This window comes from Felis catus, chromosome C1, assembly GCF_018350175.1.
Source record: "Felis catus isolate Fca126 chromosome C1, F.catus_Fca126_mat1.0, whole genome shotgun sequence".
NCBI lineage: Eukaryota > Metazoa > Chordata > Mammalia > Carnivora > Felidae > Felis > Felis catus.
The window spans coordinates 52,185,386-52,198,974 of record NC_058375.1 but is presented as its reverse complement, the minus strand read 5'-3'; the positions used below and the strand labels follow the sequence as shown (position 1 = coordinate 52,198,974).

The 13,589-nt window shown below is 34.7% G+C and overlaps 1 protein-coding gene across 1 annotated transcript in view; it reads left to right on the top strand.

Moving 5' to 3' along the window:
• ITGB3BP (integrin subunit beta 3 binding protein) overlaps positions 1–13,589 on the top strand; it is a 72,741-nt gene that overhangs the window by 17,351 nt on the left and 41,801 nt on the right. The window contains exons 3-4 of the mRNA XM_045033601.1: positions 4,604–4,646; positions 11,919–11,924. Of these exons, the coding sequence (XP_044889536.1) occupies positions 4,604–4,646; positions 11,919–11,924 (49 nt within the window). The remainder of the gene's footprint in view (positions 1–4,603; positions 4,647–11,918; positions 11,925–13,589) is intronic.

The following is a 13,589-nucleotide window of genomic DNA, read 5'->3' as shown; positions in this document are numbered from 1 at the left end:
CCAATAACTGGTTATGGTTTTGACCCGTTATTCATGAAGGATACAGAATTAATCATTTATTTAGGTGCTCTCACATGGTGACCATATTTCTACATGTAATAGAGTAATATTTCCCTCTGCTCACCCATATGTGATAGTGAATTATTGTATCACCACCATGAATGTTGAACACAAAAGAACACAGGCCTGAATGAAAGGAATAATATAAAAAGGATATAGGAGATTCTTCTCCCTTCTTTTTTCATTCTCATATATAGAATGGAAAATAAATCATTTCACATATATCAATTTACACCAAAGGAGTCACATGGGATGTGAATTTGGCCAATGCCTTTCATCAAAAGATTTCTAAGCATCTCATAAGCATACTCAATAATCCTTTAAATGCTCTTGCAATATTATCATCACATTATAGTGAGAAGTAAATGGAAGCACTGGCATAGTAAGTGATATTTTTATCCTCCATTCAGAAATTTCCTACTAGTTTACAGGCCAGTATTATTATCAACTTTATGAAGCTTAGTGAGATTATGTGATTTGCCCAAACTTAGGGGAGGAATTTGGCATACCATCAAGGCTCTCTGAGTCTTATCTGCTTTACTAAGTTTATCTCTCTCCCCACACATACAATCTCTCAGCTCTGCTACTCAAAATGATATTTAGTGTTTTAAAGAGAAGCTCAGAGCATGTAATTTTGTGTTTATGAGGTGTCACTCCTGGTTCTTAATTAGAAATCAAATGAAAGTTCATATTTTCTAGAGTAATTTCTTTAATATTGTCACCAGTGTTAGTAATGTATAATGAAACTCTCTGCTTGTTCTTTTCTGACAGAATCAGATAATCCTATTCAGGATACTATCATGTGATAAATTAAATAAAATAGGGGAGGATAGTCTTAGTGATATGACTGATCCTACAAACATAGTTACTTTCTATTTCTCTTCATATGAAATTACCTGTCAAATGTATTTATCTTTCCTAAATGCTGAAGAGCAAAATGCCGGTAGCAACCAGGATTTTGATCCCAATGAATCTAAACTTAGTATACCTAAAAATGGAGCATAGTAGTTAAATTATGGGCATAGATATAAATTTGGGTTAGATTGAAAGTAGAAAGTAACCTGCAGAGGTTATAAGCAGGGGAAGAAACTAGGATACAGTAGATAGGTGCCCATTTTAAAAAGTATTTTTAAACTGTGGTAAAATATACATAACAAAATTTACTGTTTTTTTACTGTTTTTGTAAAGTTTACTATTTTAAATTATTAAGTGTACAGGTCGGTGGCATTCAGTATATTCACATGTGCAACTATCACTGCCATGTATCTCTAAAACGTTTTCCATCTTGCAAAACTGAAACTTTATACCCATAAAACAGTAACTCCCTATTCACCCTTCCTCCCAACCCCTGGCAACCATGCTCTATTTTCTGTGTTTATGAATTTGACTACTTTAAGCACCTGAGTGGAATCATATAGTATTTGTCCTTTTGTGATTGACTTATTTCACTTAGTATAAGGTCTTTAAGGTTCATCTATGTTATAGCATATGTCAGAATTTCTTCCTTTTTAAGGCTGCCTAATATTCCATTGTATATCTTTGGTACATTTTGTTTAATCATTCATCTGTTAATGGACACTTGCATTGCTTTCACATTTTGACTATTGGAAATAATGCTGCTATGAACATGCGTGTACAAATACCTGTTTGTGTCTCTGCTTTCAATTCCGTTGGCTATGTACCCAGAAGTGGAATTGCTGAATCATATAGCAATTCTACATTTAATTTTTTGAGGGACTGCTAGACTGTTTTCCACAGCAGCATTTTACAGTCCTGCCAGCAGTGCACAAACATTCCAGTTCTCCATACCGTAGCCAACAATTTCTGGGGGGTTTTCTGGGTTTTTGATAGTAGACATCCTAATGGTTGTGAATGGTATCTCACTGTGGCTCTGATTCGCATTTTCCTAATATTAGGGATGTTGAACATTTTTTCATGTTTATTGGCCAGTTGTATATCTTCCTTGGAGAAATGTCTGTTTGATCATTTGCCTTTTTGGGGGGTGTCATTTTTTTAAACCAATGTAGTAACCACAAAAGCTGCTTATAACTTTATAGAAGTCCCAGAGATATCTCACTTTTATTTATTTTTTTTATTTTTTTAACGTTTATTTATTTTTGAGACAGAGAGAGACAGAGCATGAACAGGAGAGGGGCAGAGAGAGAGGGAGTCACAGAATCTGAAACGGGCTCCAGGCTCTGAGCTGTCAGCACAGAGCCCGACGCGGGGCTCGAACTCACAGACCGTGAGATCATGACCTGAGCCGAAGTCGGACGCTTAACCGACTGAGCCACCCAGGTGCCCCGAGATATATCACTTTTAATTGCCAACGAATACTGGTGGCAAGTGAGTAAATACTTTAGGAAAATATTGCTTCCATATATCTAATCGAGTTTTGTATGTTCTTCCTTTATAATATGCTTCAACCATCTCTTCCTCTATGTTGCTATTAACATCATCCTTTTACACCTAACATAATTTCATGCTTACGCTACAGTTGTGGATAAAAGAGCGGTTAAAAAGGTAAAACATGCTTAATTTAATAATATATTTTGTCAGTGGGCCCAATTCTAATAGAATAGTAAAGGTAGATTGTCATAAAATCCTCTGGTAGGTTTGCTGTTCTTTACCTCTTCTTTAACTCCTCCCCTTCAATTCAACAAAGATTTATTATGCACAGGACCTGAGATCTGCGTTTCTTCCCTTCAAGCTGTGTGATAGCAGGCATGTCACACCACCTCTTCCTTATTGGATGAACTGAGTGATTTCCTAGCCTTCTTTTCATGATTCATGCAAATATTACCAGGTGTTGGTTTGGATCCCTGAATTATCTGAAAGCCATATCATCCACAATAAATTATGTTTTTAGAGTTATTATAGAAAATAACAGTCTAACTTTTCTTGTTTGCTTTTATGTATTTCCTTGGGCCTTTAGATCAACACTAGCAACTAAACTGGAAACCTTTTAAATCCAAACATTAGTTACTTTCTGTAAGAATTAATCATCAGTGTTAAAGCAATAATATTTTGAAAGTTAATATCAGGGTAGGGTTTGTTTCCTTCTAATAAGCAGTATTACACCTTAGTATTTAAAAACAAAGGATAGTTAGCTAAAATTTAAATTAAAAATTAAAAAAAGGATTAAAAATGCTGTGCTGTGTATTTTAAGTTTTGAACTCTACTTCTGAAATTTTATAAAATACTAAAACATCTCACACACCTGAATAGGGTACTACATATTCTAAAACTACACACACACACACACACACACACACACACACACTTTTTTGGATCATCTGCCATTTTTATTTGTTCATAGCTCTAGTCTCTTCCTGCTTCATTGAAAATTCACATTAAATTGATTTCAGGTGGACTTCTAAAAGATACAAGTAAATTTTCAAAGTGATTTAATCAATTCCAAATAATGTTATGTGCTAAGCTAATGTAGGTATAATAGCAAAATTAAGTGATAGATTAAATTTTTGTATTTAATATTTGCTGCTCCATAGTGTTTGTAAATTGTCCATCTCTTCTATTTTTTTCTTGTTTTTGTCACTTGTTTGAAAGTCAATTAAAAAAACACCTCAATAATCACTTAAGAATAGTCATTTTCTACGATGTAAGATTTTTGTTTTTTATAATTCAAATTTTACCATACAATCCTTGTTTTTGCTTTATGCTCAAATTCTCTAATATTTTAGATAACGTAATTTCTGTTTCTCAGGGTTCAAAGTACTTTTAACGCTGCATTTGTCACTGGGAAAACTGGTTTTAATTTATATTGACCTTTTTCTCCTTTGAGCATTTAGTCTGCATTCAATAAAATGTTGATGACTGCTCTTTAGAAGACAGCTGTACGAAATAAAGTATTATAAATATTCAGCTTTCCTTTCTAAGCATTGTCACCAACAGCTGGGCATCCAGTTTAGCAGAACAGATTTTGCACAGAGAGAGCCTGGCATGTTCCTGAATCAGTTTAGTGAGAGAGACAAAAAATAGTTTCTTATGGATTGGGGACTTATAAAGACATAGAGCATCTGTTCCTCAGTTAAGTCATAGTCTGGTAGCACTGAATCATGTTTAAAGCTAGAATAATGGGCAAAACTTTTTTCACCTTGTTCATACCTTTATTTTAATACCTAGTACATTATTTCTGCAAATAATATACTTTCAACATCTCCATTAAGGGTGTATAAATTATTTTGTCCTTATGTATAATTTCTCAGTAGTGGTATTTTAAAACAAACAGATTAATTTTTACTAAAATTATTTCATAATATGACTTTAATGCTTGAATTGTACAATAGTACGTGTGTAGAACCATATTTAAAAATCCATTTAAATATTTCATTACAATTCCATATTGAAATATGCTATTAAAAAACCCAGTTTCATAGTCATGAAAATTGCTTTGCTTTCATCATATGGTATTCTGCTTTAGTTGACAAAGTAACTCAGAATCTTTGTTTATATTTATTACTCTTAAATATTTGGCTACTTAAAGCATGTAAATCTAAGATTTCTTTAAATATTTTGTTTGCAGTGTTAAGAGATCACTGAAATTGGATCACCTCTTAGAAGCAAAAGTAAGTACTTGTGAGTTTGTAATTGCATAACAAGAATGTATTTTTAATTTTTTGACAGCAAATTTACCTTAATAAATAGAAAATTTTTCAAAAAAACATTGTGACATAATTGGGATTGGTACACCATTTTCTATATAAAATATTTTTGATAAATCCAGTGTATTGAAGTTCCTGGCCAGAATAGGGTTTTCATTTAAGAGGCAAATTATTTAGAAACCTTGATGAGATAATTCAGTAGAAATTAATTTACTGTTTGTGGAAAAAGATATTCTGCCTTTTAAATGCACAAGAAACAATATGGAACAATGGCAGTGCTTTAATCTGCATTCTATAATCTGCTAAATTGAAATAAAAACATTAACAGCATTTTTATATCAAAAATGTAATTACCTCCCTCAGCTATGCTAGCATAATTAAACAATAAAATACTAACACTGTAATAAATTTCACCATGGTTGTCACAATAAAAATAAAATTGTACTGTTGCTATTACTTTTTGTAAATCTAGTCATAGTACATTTCCCAGTGCCAGCATATCATGACATATGTTGGTTTATTATCTTTTCATACCAACTATGGAGCTAGATACAAATACTAATACTGAGATACTTATGGCCTCAGTAATCTTAAATGCAAGTAAATTGATGAGAAAGTAAATTGAAACAAATAGCTAGTCAATAAATGGCACCCCTACAAAATCCCATATGAGAGTGCCACTTTAAGAAATGGATATTATATGGAATTTCTCTTTGGAATACTCACTGATATTTAAAAATTTACCATTTTTAAAACTTCCTAGATGCTTTTTTAAAAAATTTAAACAAAAGTGGCAATATAATGCAATGCCACTAAAAAAATCATTAGCAGTGTAATTAGCAATTTAGAGTACCATTATCCAACTTGTTCTGTACAGAATGCAGCTGTGACTGTAATTCTGCATCTGTTTCTTTGGTCAGAATGGTATTTTGGTAGACAAGTAGTCCAGCTTGAAATGAAATACTGTTCTTTCCTATCCCCAAACCATTCTTTGGGATATGGTAACGTTATTTGAATAGCAAAGAATAGCCATTTAGGAATTCATCCTTTTTATGAAGTACAATTGTCACCATGGCAGGCTTTCTATCCATTTTTACTCCAGATTAGGATGTGTCAAGGTAGACAGCACCACAGCTAATATCCTGTATTAGAAAAATACATTGTTATGTTTGGCCCAATTCTATACCTTTAAACCAAAGGGACTTAGCTAGCTTGACTTAGCTTGGTATCACATGGCCACCACTTGCTAAATGCAGGTTCCTAGCATCTAATTTGGGCCTTTCTTCAACATTTCTCTTCTATTTTCTGACCTATTTCTGGTAATTTCTGCATTTGTACTCTTGCCTCATCATTTGCGGCTCTGTTTGCATGTTAGAATGGACAGCTTTTGCTCTGGTGCTAAGTCTAGCTAGGATTCTGCCTTTAGGTGCATTTATGCTTCCATCCACTCCCCTCTGCCCTAGAGCAGCCTGGCTCCACAAATCTACCCACAAGTCAGTGATCCTACTGAGGCTGCCTTTGCCCATGCAAAGGAAAATCAGATATTTAAGACTTACACCTGTAATTCTAAGAGTACCTAATTGCTATAAAACTACAGAGGAACTAGTAGTAACTTTATGGTCATTTTGCCTTACCAGTGTGATAGTGAAGGAAGAAGACTGGTATCCACAGAAAGGAGATGACTCTTATATACCAGTTGCTTAAAGTGGAGCCTACTCATTCTAATCTACTGCTGTTTCCTCTCTCAGAGATGTTCGGAACTCCCAAATCCCATTGTTCCTAAAGCAGCTACAGCCCTTCCTGGAGATTAATGCTCCATGATGTTAGGACAAATCTGCAAAAGTCATTTTCCTTATGAGTCTCTTAATGGGGAAAACAGAGGTGTGAATCATACCCTGTGACCTTCCTTTAAAATCTAGAATGTATACTGTAAGTACCATGATTTGCTGGACCTTTCAAATTATTGATGGTTAGTGAGGAGTAAAGAAGGTTCCAGTTTATCATTACCTACAGTATTTGAGCTGCTCATATTGCCCTCCTAGCACTGTTTCTAGACGGATTTTCAGAAATAAAGATGAATTATTTATTACAAGCTGCTGCTAATCGCAGTTCAGATGAATTCGTAGGGACAACTGGCCGCCTGGTCATATACCTAGTCTCATTCAGGCCACCTCAGAGAAGGAGTGGAATAAATAGATTGTAGAGATGGGAAGAGTAGGAACATACTTCCTACCAAGGCCAACTCAGTAGGCTTGCTGCTAGAAGGAATAACAGTGCAAGTTTGGAGGGAGGTTTGTTAATTTAGACATGGGTGCCCAAGCTAGATTACTCTGTTACTATTGATTGGTAGAACACTTCTAAGTCTCATTATTCCTAGCACCTAAACTTGTCTTATCTCTCTGAGACAAGGTTTCTGCTGACTCCTGAAATTAGAAAGAACTTTGAATTTCAGGGCAGTAGGAGATTTTATAGCTCACAGTCTGCAGTCTTACCGATCTGGTTCAAATCTACTTTCTTCTCTCCCTCCCTCCCTCTCCAAGCTGAGCGTGGAGATTCTCTCTCTCCCTCTCCCTCTTCCCCTCCCCTGCTTGCACACATACTAGTGTGCTCACACACTCTCTCTCTTAAAATAAATAAAACTTAAAAAAAAATCAGGATCCAAACAAGTTTTATACATTGTAATGTTTCTTATAGATCTTAAGTATTTTTAAATCTTGTTAAACTTCACCTTCTTTTTTTTTTTTTTTTTTTTTTGTACAGTAATTTATTTTGAAAAAACTGACGTATGTGTTTTATAAGCATATTCCACATTCTGGAGTTAGTTGATTCTTTTCTTGTAGTGTCCTTCAAATGATTTCTCTATTCATATTTCCTGTAAAACTTGCAGTTAAAGTTGGAGGCTTGATTAGATTCTGGTTCAAATTTTTTATAAGAATAGTTCATCAATAATCTATGTACTTCCTATTTGCATCCCCTCAGGAGCACAAAATGATCTGATTATTGGGTTCAGGAGTTATCAGCCTGATCTACCCATAATAAAATTCGCCATTAATCTGTCTTCTAATGTTTTTTGTTGTTGTTGTTGAGATGATCATGTGGGTTTTTTCCCCTTTATTCCATTAATATGATGTATTACATTGATTGGTTTAAATCAATTTTGTTTTCACAGGCAAAATCCAACTTGGTCATAATGTATAATTCTTTTTATTCACGTCTTGTTTCAGTTTGCCAGTATGTTGAGGATTTTGGCATCTATATTCACAAGGGATATTGGTCTATAGTTTTCTTTTCTTGTGATATATTTGCCTGGTTCTGATATCAGAGTAATTCTGGCCTCATAGGATGAGTTATAAACTGTTCCCTATTTTTGGAGAGAGTTTGAGAAGAATTGATATCAATTCTTCTTTAAATATTGGTAGAATTTAGCAGTGAAGCTCTCTGGTCCTGGACTTTTCTATGTTAGAAGCTTTTTGAATATTGATCCAATCAATTGATCCATCAACTTGCTGTTGATGTATTCTGATTTTCCATTTCTTTATGATTTAGTCTTGCTAAGTTGTGTATTTCTGGGAATTTGTCCATTTCATCTAGGTTATCTAATTTGTGGACATAACGTTGTTTATAGTACTCCCTTAACTCCTTTTATTTCTCCAAGATTGATTTTAATATCTCCCCTTCATTCCTGATTTTAGTAATTCTAATCTTCTTTTTTTCTTTTTTTTTCTTTCTTGGTCAGTCTAGCTAGTTTTGTTGTCTCTTCAAAGAACCAACTTTTGGATTCGTTGACCTTCACTATCTTCTTATTGTCTATTTCACTTGTTTTCTTTTTAATATTAATATTTATTACTTCTTTTCTTCTGCTTCCTTTGGGTTTAATTTGCTCTTTTTCTAGTTCTTGAAGGTAGAAGTTTGGGTTATTGATTTGAGAGTTTCTTTCTTTCTTCCTTCCCTCCTTCCTTCCTTCCTGTTTTTTAAGTGATCTCTATGCCTAACATGGGCCTCAAACACACAACCTCAAGATCACACGACCTCAAGAGTTGCATGCTCTACCAGCTGAGCCAGCCAACTACCCCAGCTTCTTTCTTTTGTAGTGTAGCTGTTTAAATTTCCCTCTGACTCTGAATACTGCTTTCTCTGCATCCCATAAGTTCACATAGGTTTAAAACAACAACAACACGTAAGTTATTTATTTTGAGAGAGGAGCAGGGGAGGGGGGGGGGGGAGAGAGAGAGACAGAGAATGAATCCCAAGCAGGCTCTGCACTGTCAGTGCAGAGCCTGATGTAGGCCTCAAACACAAATCATGAGATATGACTTGAACTGAAGTTGGACACTTAACTGACTGAGCCACTCAGGCTCCCCTGCATCCCGTAAGTTTTTATATACACTGTATTTCATTTTTGTTCTTCTCAATGTGTTTTCTAATTTCCCTTTGGATTGGTTATTTAGGAGTGTGTTGTTTAATTTCCACATATTTTTGTATTTTCCAAATATTCTTGTTATGAATTTCTAATTTAATTCCATTGTGATCAGAGAACATTCTTTACATGATTTCAGTCTTTTTAAATTTACTAAGATTTGTTTTATGGTCTAACATATCTTCTGTCTTTGCAGATGTTACATGTGCACTTGAGAAGGGTGTATATTCCACTGTTGTTGGATGGAGAGTTCTATAGATGTCTGCTAGGTCGAGTTTGTATATAGTCTTGTTCAGGGCTTCTGTTTTCTTGCTGATTTTCTGTCTAGTGGGTCTATCTGTTATTGAAAGTGGTACTATAGTTGGATTTTCTATTTTTCCTTTCAATTCTGCCAGTTGTTGCTTCTTATATTTGGAACTCTCTTGTTAGAGAAGTGTGTGTGGGGGGGGGGCAATAATTGTTATATGTTCTTTAGTATTTTTTTTTGAGCACCAATAAGTCTTTATTTGTTCATTGTGTTTGTTTGGGGGAAAGAGGAATGGTAAAGGATCAGCATATAGCAAAAGTATAGTGGAAAGGAAAGGAAGTACCCAGTACAGCAAACTCAACCATCGAATAAATACACCCTGGTAATGGTGTCACCAAAGCCCACAGGAGCACAGTCTTCTGCTGTTCAGTAATGAGAGGAAGATATCAAGGAAAGAACAGATAGGTATACAAAGGAGTACTATTCAGCAATCAAAAGGAACACACTATAACCCCATACAACAATGTATATGATCTTAAAAACATGTTGAACAAAAGAAACCAAAGACAAAAGTTACATACCTAATTTATATGAAGTTCAAGAATAGGTAGAAGTATCTGGGATTATAGGAATGAGAAAGTGGTTCTGGGCTAGGGAGTGGAAATTGAGTGGACAGGTATACAAGGAAATCTAAGATGGTGAAATGTTGTCTATCTTGGATGATACTTGCATCGGAGTATACAATTATCAGAACTCATTAAGCTGAAAACTTAAACTCTGTGCATTTTAATTATGTAAATCATACTTCAGTAAACAGACAAAAATATATTTGAGGTGAAATTCACTTTATATTCTGAAGAATATGAGGATTTATGAAGGAATGATGGGAAACAGTCTTGAAAACATTTCATTAAAATCTTCTTGAGGATTATAGTGCAAAAGAATATCAGAACAGTGTTATCTTTAATATTAAAATTAATATTTTAGGGGCACCTGGGTGGCTCAGTTGGTTAAGCGTCAACTTCAACTCAGGTCATGATCTCACAGTGTGTGAGTTTGAGCCCCACGTCAGGCTCTGTGCTGACAGCTCGGAGCCTGGACCCTGCTTTGGATTCTGTGTCTCCCTCTCCCTCTGCTCCTCCCCTGCTCACGCTCTGACTCTCTCTTTCAATAATAAATAAACGTTAAAAAAATTTTTTTAATTAATATTTTAACATTTTTAAATTGTAGAACAATAATGAACACAAATAGAAACTCCAGTGTATCACCTTTTTTAGCCAATGTTTTATTTTTCCTATTAAAATATTTTTTAGTTTGAGAGAGACGGTGTGAGTGGGGGAGGGGCAGAAAGAGAGAATGCCAAGCAGTCTCTGCACTGCCAACACAGAGTCCAATGTGGGGCTCGAACCCACAAAGCCAACCACGAAGCCAAACCTGAGCCAAAACCGAGAGTCAGATGCTTAACCGACTGAGCTACCCAGGCGCCCCTCCTATTAAATTTTTTTTATCAAAATAAAATTAACTATTATGAAATCCACAGATGTTGAGTGGACAATCCAGTGAGTTTTGACAAATGTATACCCCTGTGTGTCAGACATCCAATCAAGAAATAGAATGTTTCCATCACCACAGATCTAATATATTGGTTATATTCTTTCCCTGCTGTCCCTGGAAGATCATGGAGGTTAGTGCCAAATGCTTTGGTTTTCATAACTACTATTACAAATAACAACAAAACCCCAACATTATTAGAACCATTAAGGATGATAATTGTGGCAGCTGATAAGAAGTTAGTTGATCTCTGTGACTGTTCTAGGAACCCTAGGCCCAAATTGTGAAAAGTCCCTGAGAGAGCTAGTATTTAGAGTGTTTTAATATAGATTCCATAATAGTACTAGTAATGTATAATAATGTCTTAGGTGTGACATTCCTATGACCTAATTAACCAGTGTAAGGTTATGAAGAATTACCTCCCTTTAATTGCCCTAATTTTTCTTTTGTTTCTGGTTGCCCACATACCTACAGTACCTGGGTTTTAAATATTTCACCGATAGCATAGGCTAGTAGTTCATAATAATAATAGCAGATCCTTTCCATCATATTTCATCCTACAAGAACCCTTAGTTAGTACTTTCCAGATGGTTTATAATAGGTAAAAATCAATGAAATACAGGCACCTTTTTGGTAGACTATGCTTTAAACAAAGTGACAAAGCAAGTTACAATTTGTGAAAGATATTGAAGGAGAATGTCATATATCTGAAATTATGAAGTGAACATTCATTTTTTTTTTTTGGACAGAAAAATCAATGCCCAAATTTTAGTTTTGCTAACATACAAGGTTTGACCTCTTTACAAAGAGTACAGTGGTATTTGGGCTGATCATAGAATTTTTTTCTTAATAGTGGTGTGAATTATCTCTAAGGACTCACTAAATATTACAAGCAGTTATAAATTATTATAGAATTGTGACTTATTGATTTCTCTTTCCTTAATTTTATTCACATCCTGAATTCTTTCCCTTCTCTAGCTAAATCTAGGCTTCTCACTTTTTCTTTCTTTGTTTTCTACAGGATCTGGTAGCTAGCCCTCCTTATTGCTGAGTGGAAAGAATGCCGAACCTCTCATATAGAAGCTCAGTCTTCCCTGAAATCCCAACCTTCTTAACTGTTCCTGGTGTGGGTTAGGTGGGCTCTAGGATCACTTTTAAGCATCTTCAGGGTTTTAAAGTTAGAGGACCTTGGTAAAACTTTAAGAGGAAAAAAAATCTTAGAGAGGTAAGATTATGCCCTTATGTGTATCCATAGTCAGTTATATAAAAATGTGTTATTTATTGAAGAATATTTAGTGGGATAGTAGGGGACAGTAGATTTTCATTTTTCCCTCTTTGTATAGTAATTGTAGACAGACATTTTTCCTTTTAACCAACATAGATGGCCAAAAAAAAAAAAAAAAGAAAGAAAGCAGAAGAGAAGCCTCAGTATTTTAAGGTGAGGGAAAAATACACACACACACACACACACACACACACACACACACACACGTATGCACACAAAGACTTATTTTATGAAAGCTAGAAAATGGTTTTCAAGGAGAAATGTATGATCTATAGTTGTAATGTTTAGATATTTGGCAATTGGAAAAAATAATTTTTGGTAAAATAGGAAAACAGATAGACATAAATGTACATTAGGGTAGTGACTTTCATTTCTTGTACATACACAGTGAAATAGTTCTGGGCAATAAATTCCTGGAAAGGTAGGGTAGGATTGGATAAATGTCATAGTTTATGACTGAATACATATAAACAGGTGAAAACTCAAGGTGGAGCGGTAATAATAACCACCTGATAAAGAGACTTAAAACCTTTTCACCTTACAAAAAAGATTGCTTTAGAGTCATAACTTGATATTATAGTTTGATTTTTAAAAAAGGTATTAGTTATATTTGTGGCTACTATGGATACATAAAATAAAGAATGGAATGCCTTTTGTTCCCCCAATACAAAAAAAGTATTTATCATATAAAACCTTAACTGTAAAAAAAAAAAACAAAAACTAATGCTATAGACACTGGAACTAATACCAAGATTATTGAAAAAGGTGATACAGCCACTATTTCTGCCATAGTGTCTTAGAAATAAAGAACAGTTAACAATGAAGAATTCTGTAACTATTTCAGGTCAGCTACCAAACAAAAGTTTAATTCTACAATGTTGGCAATATCATAAGCTTTCAGACTTTTTGTTATGCCCCCAATCCAGCCTATGCCATCTGTATCACCTCCAGATTTCAAGTTTTTCGTACCTTTATTTTCACTTATCTAAACTTCACCTTTCTTCCTTACAAGAATCCTTCTGTAAGATTACTGCAGCCCACCTTGATTTTTCCTTTCCTCTCAGTTTTTGGTAACATCTATGCTACTGCTAAGACCTCTTCTCTGCTGGTTGTTCAGAGAACAATTTGTTCTCTTTCTTTGTACACATTAGTTAGTAAGTGCTGGGTGATGAGTAAGCATTACAGAAAACAATTTAAAGGGAATTCAGAAGAACAAGCAGTTAATAGTGTGATAATGGGTGTCGGGAGGAAGTGGATCATAAATGAGGACCTAAACAAAAGAAAGACTAGATCTTGGGGAAGATAAGAAAGAGGGCATTCCAGCTAGATCACAGAATGAGCTGAGGCCCAAGTGTGCATAGTCTAAGTGACTGAGACTACAGGGGTCATTTCACATTAGATGAGAAC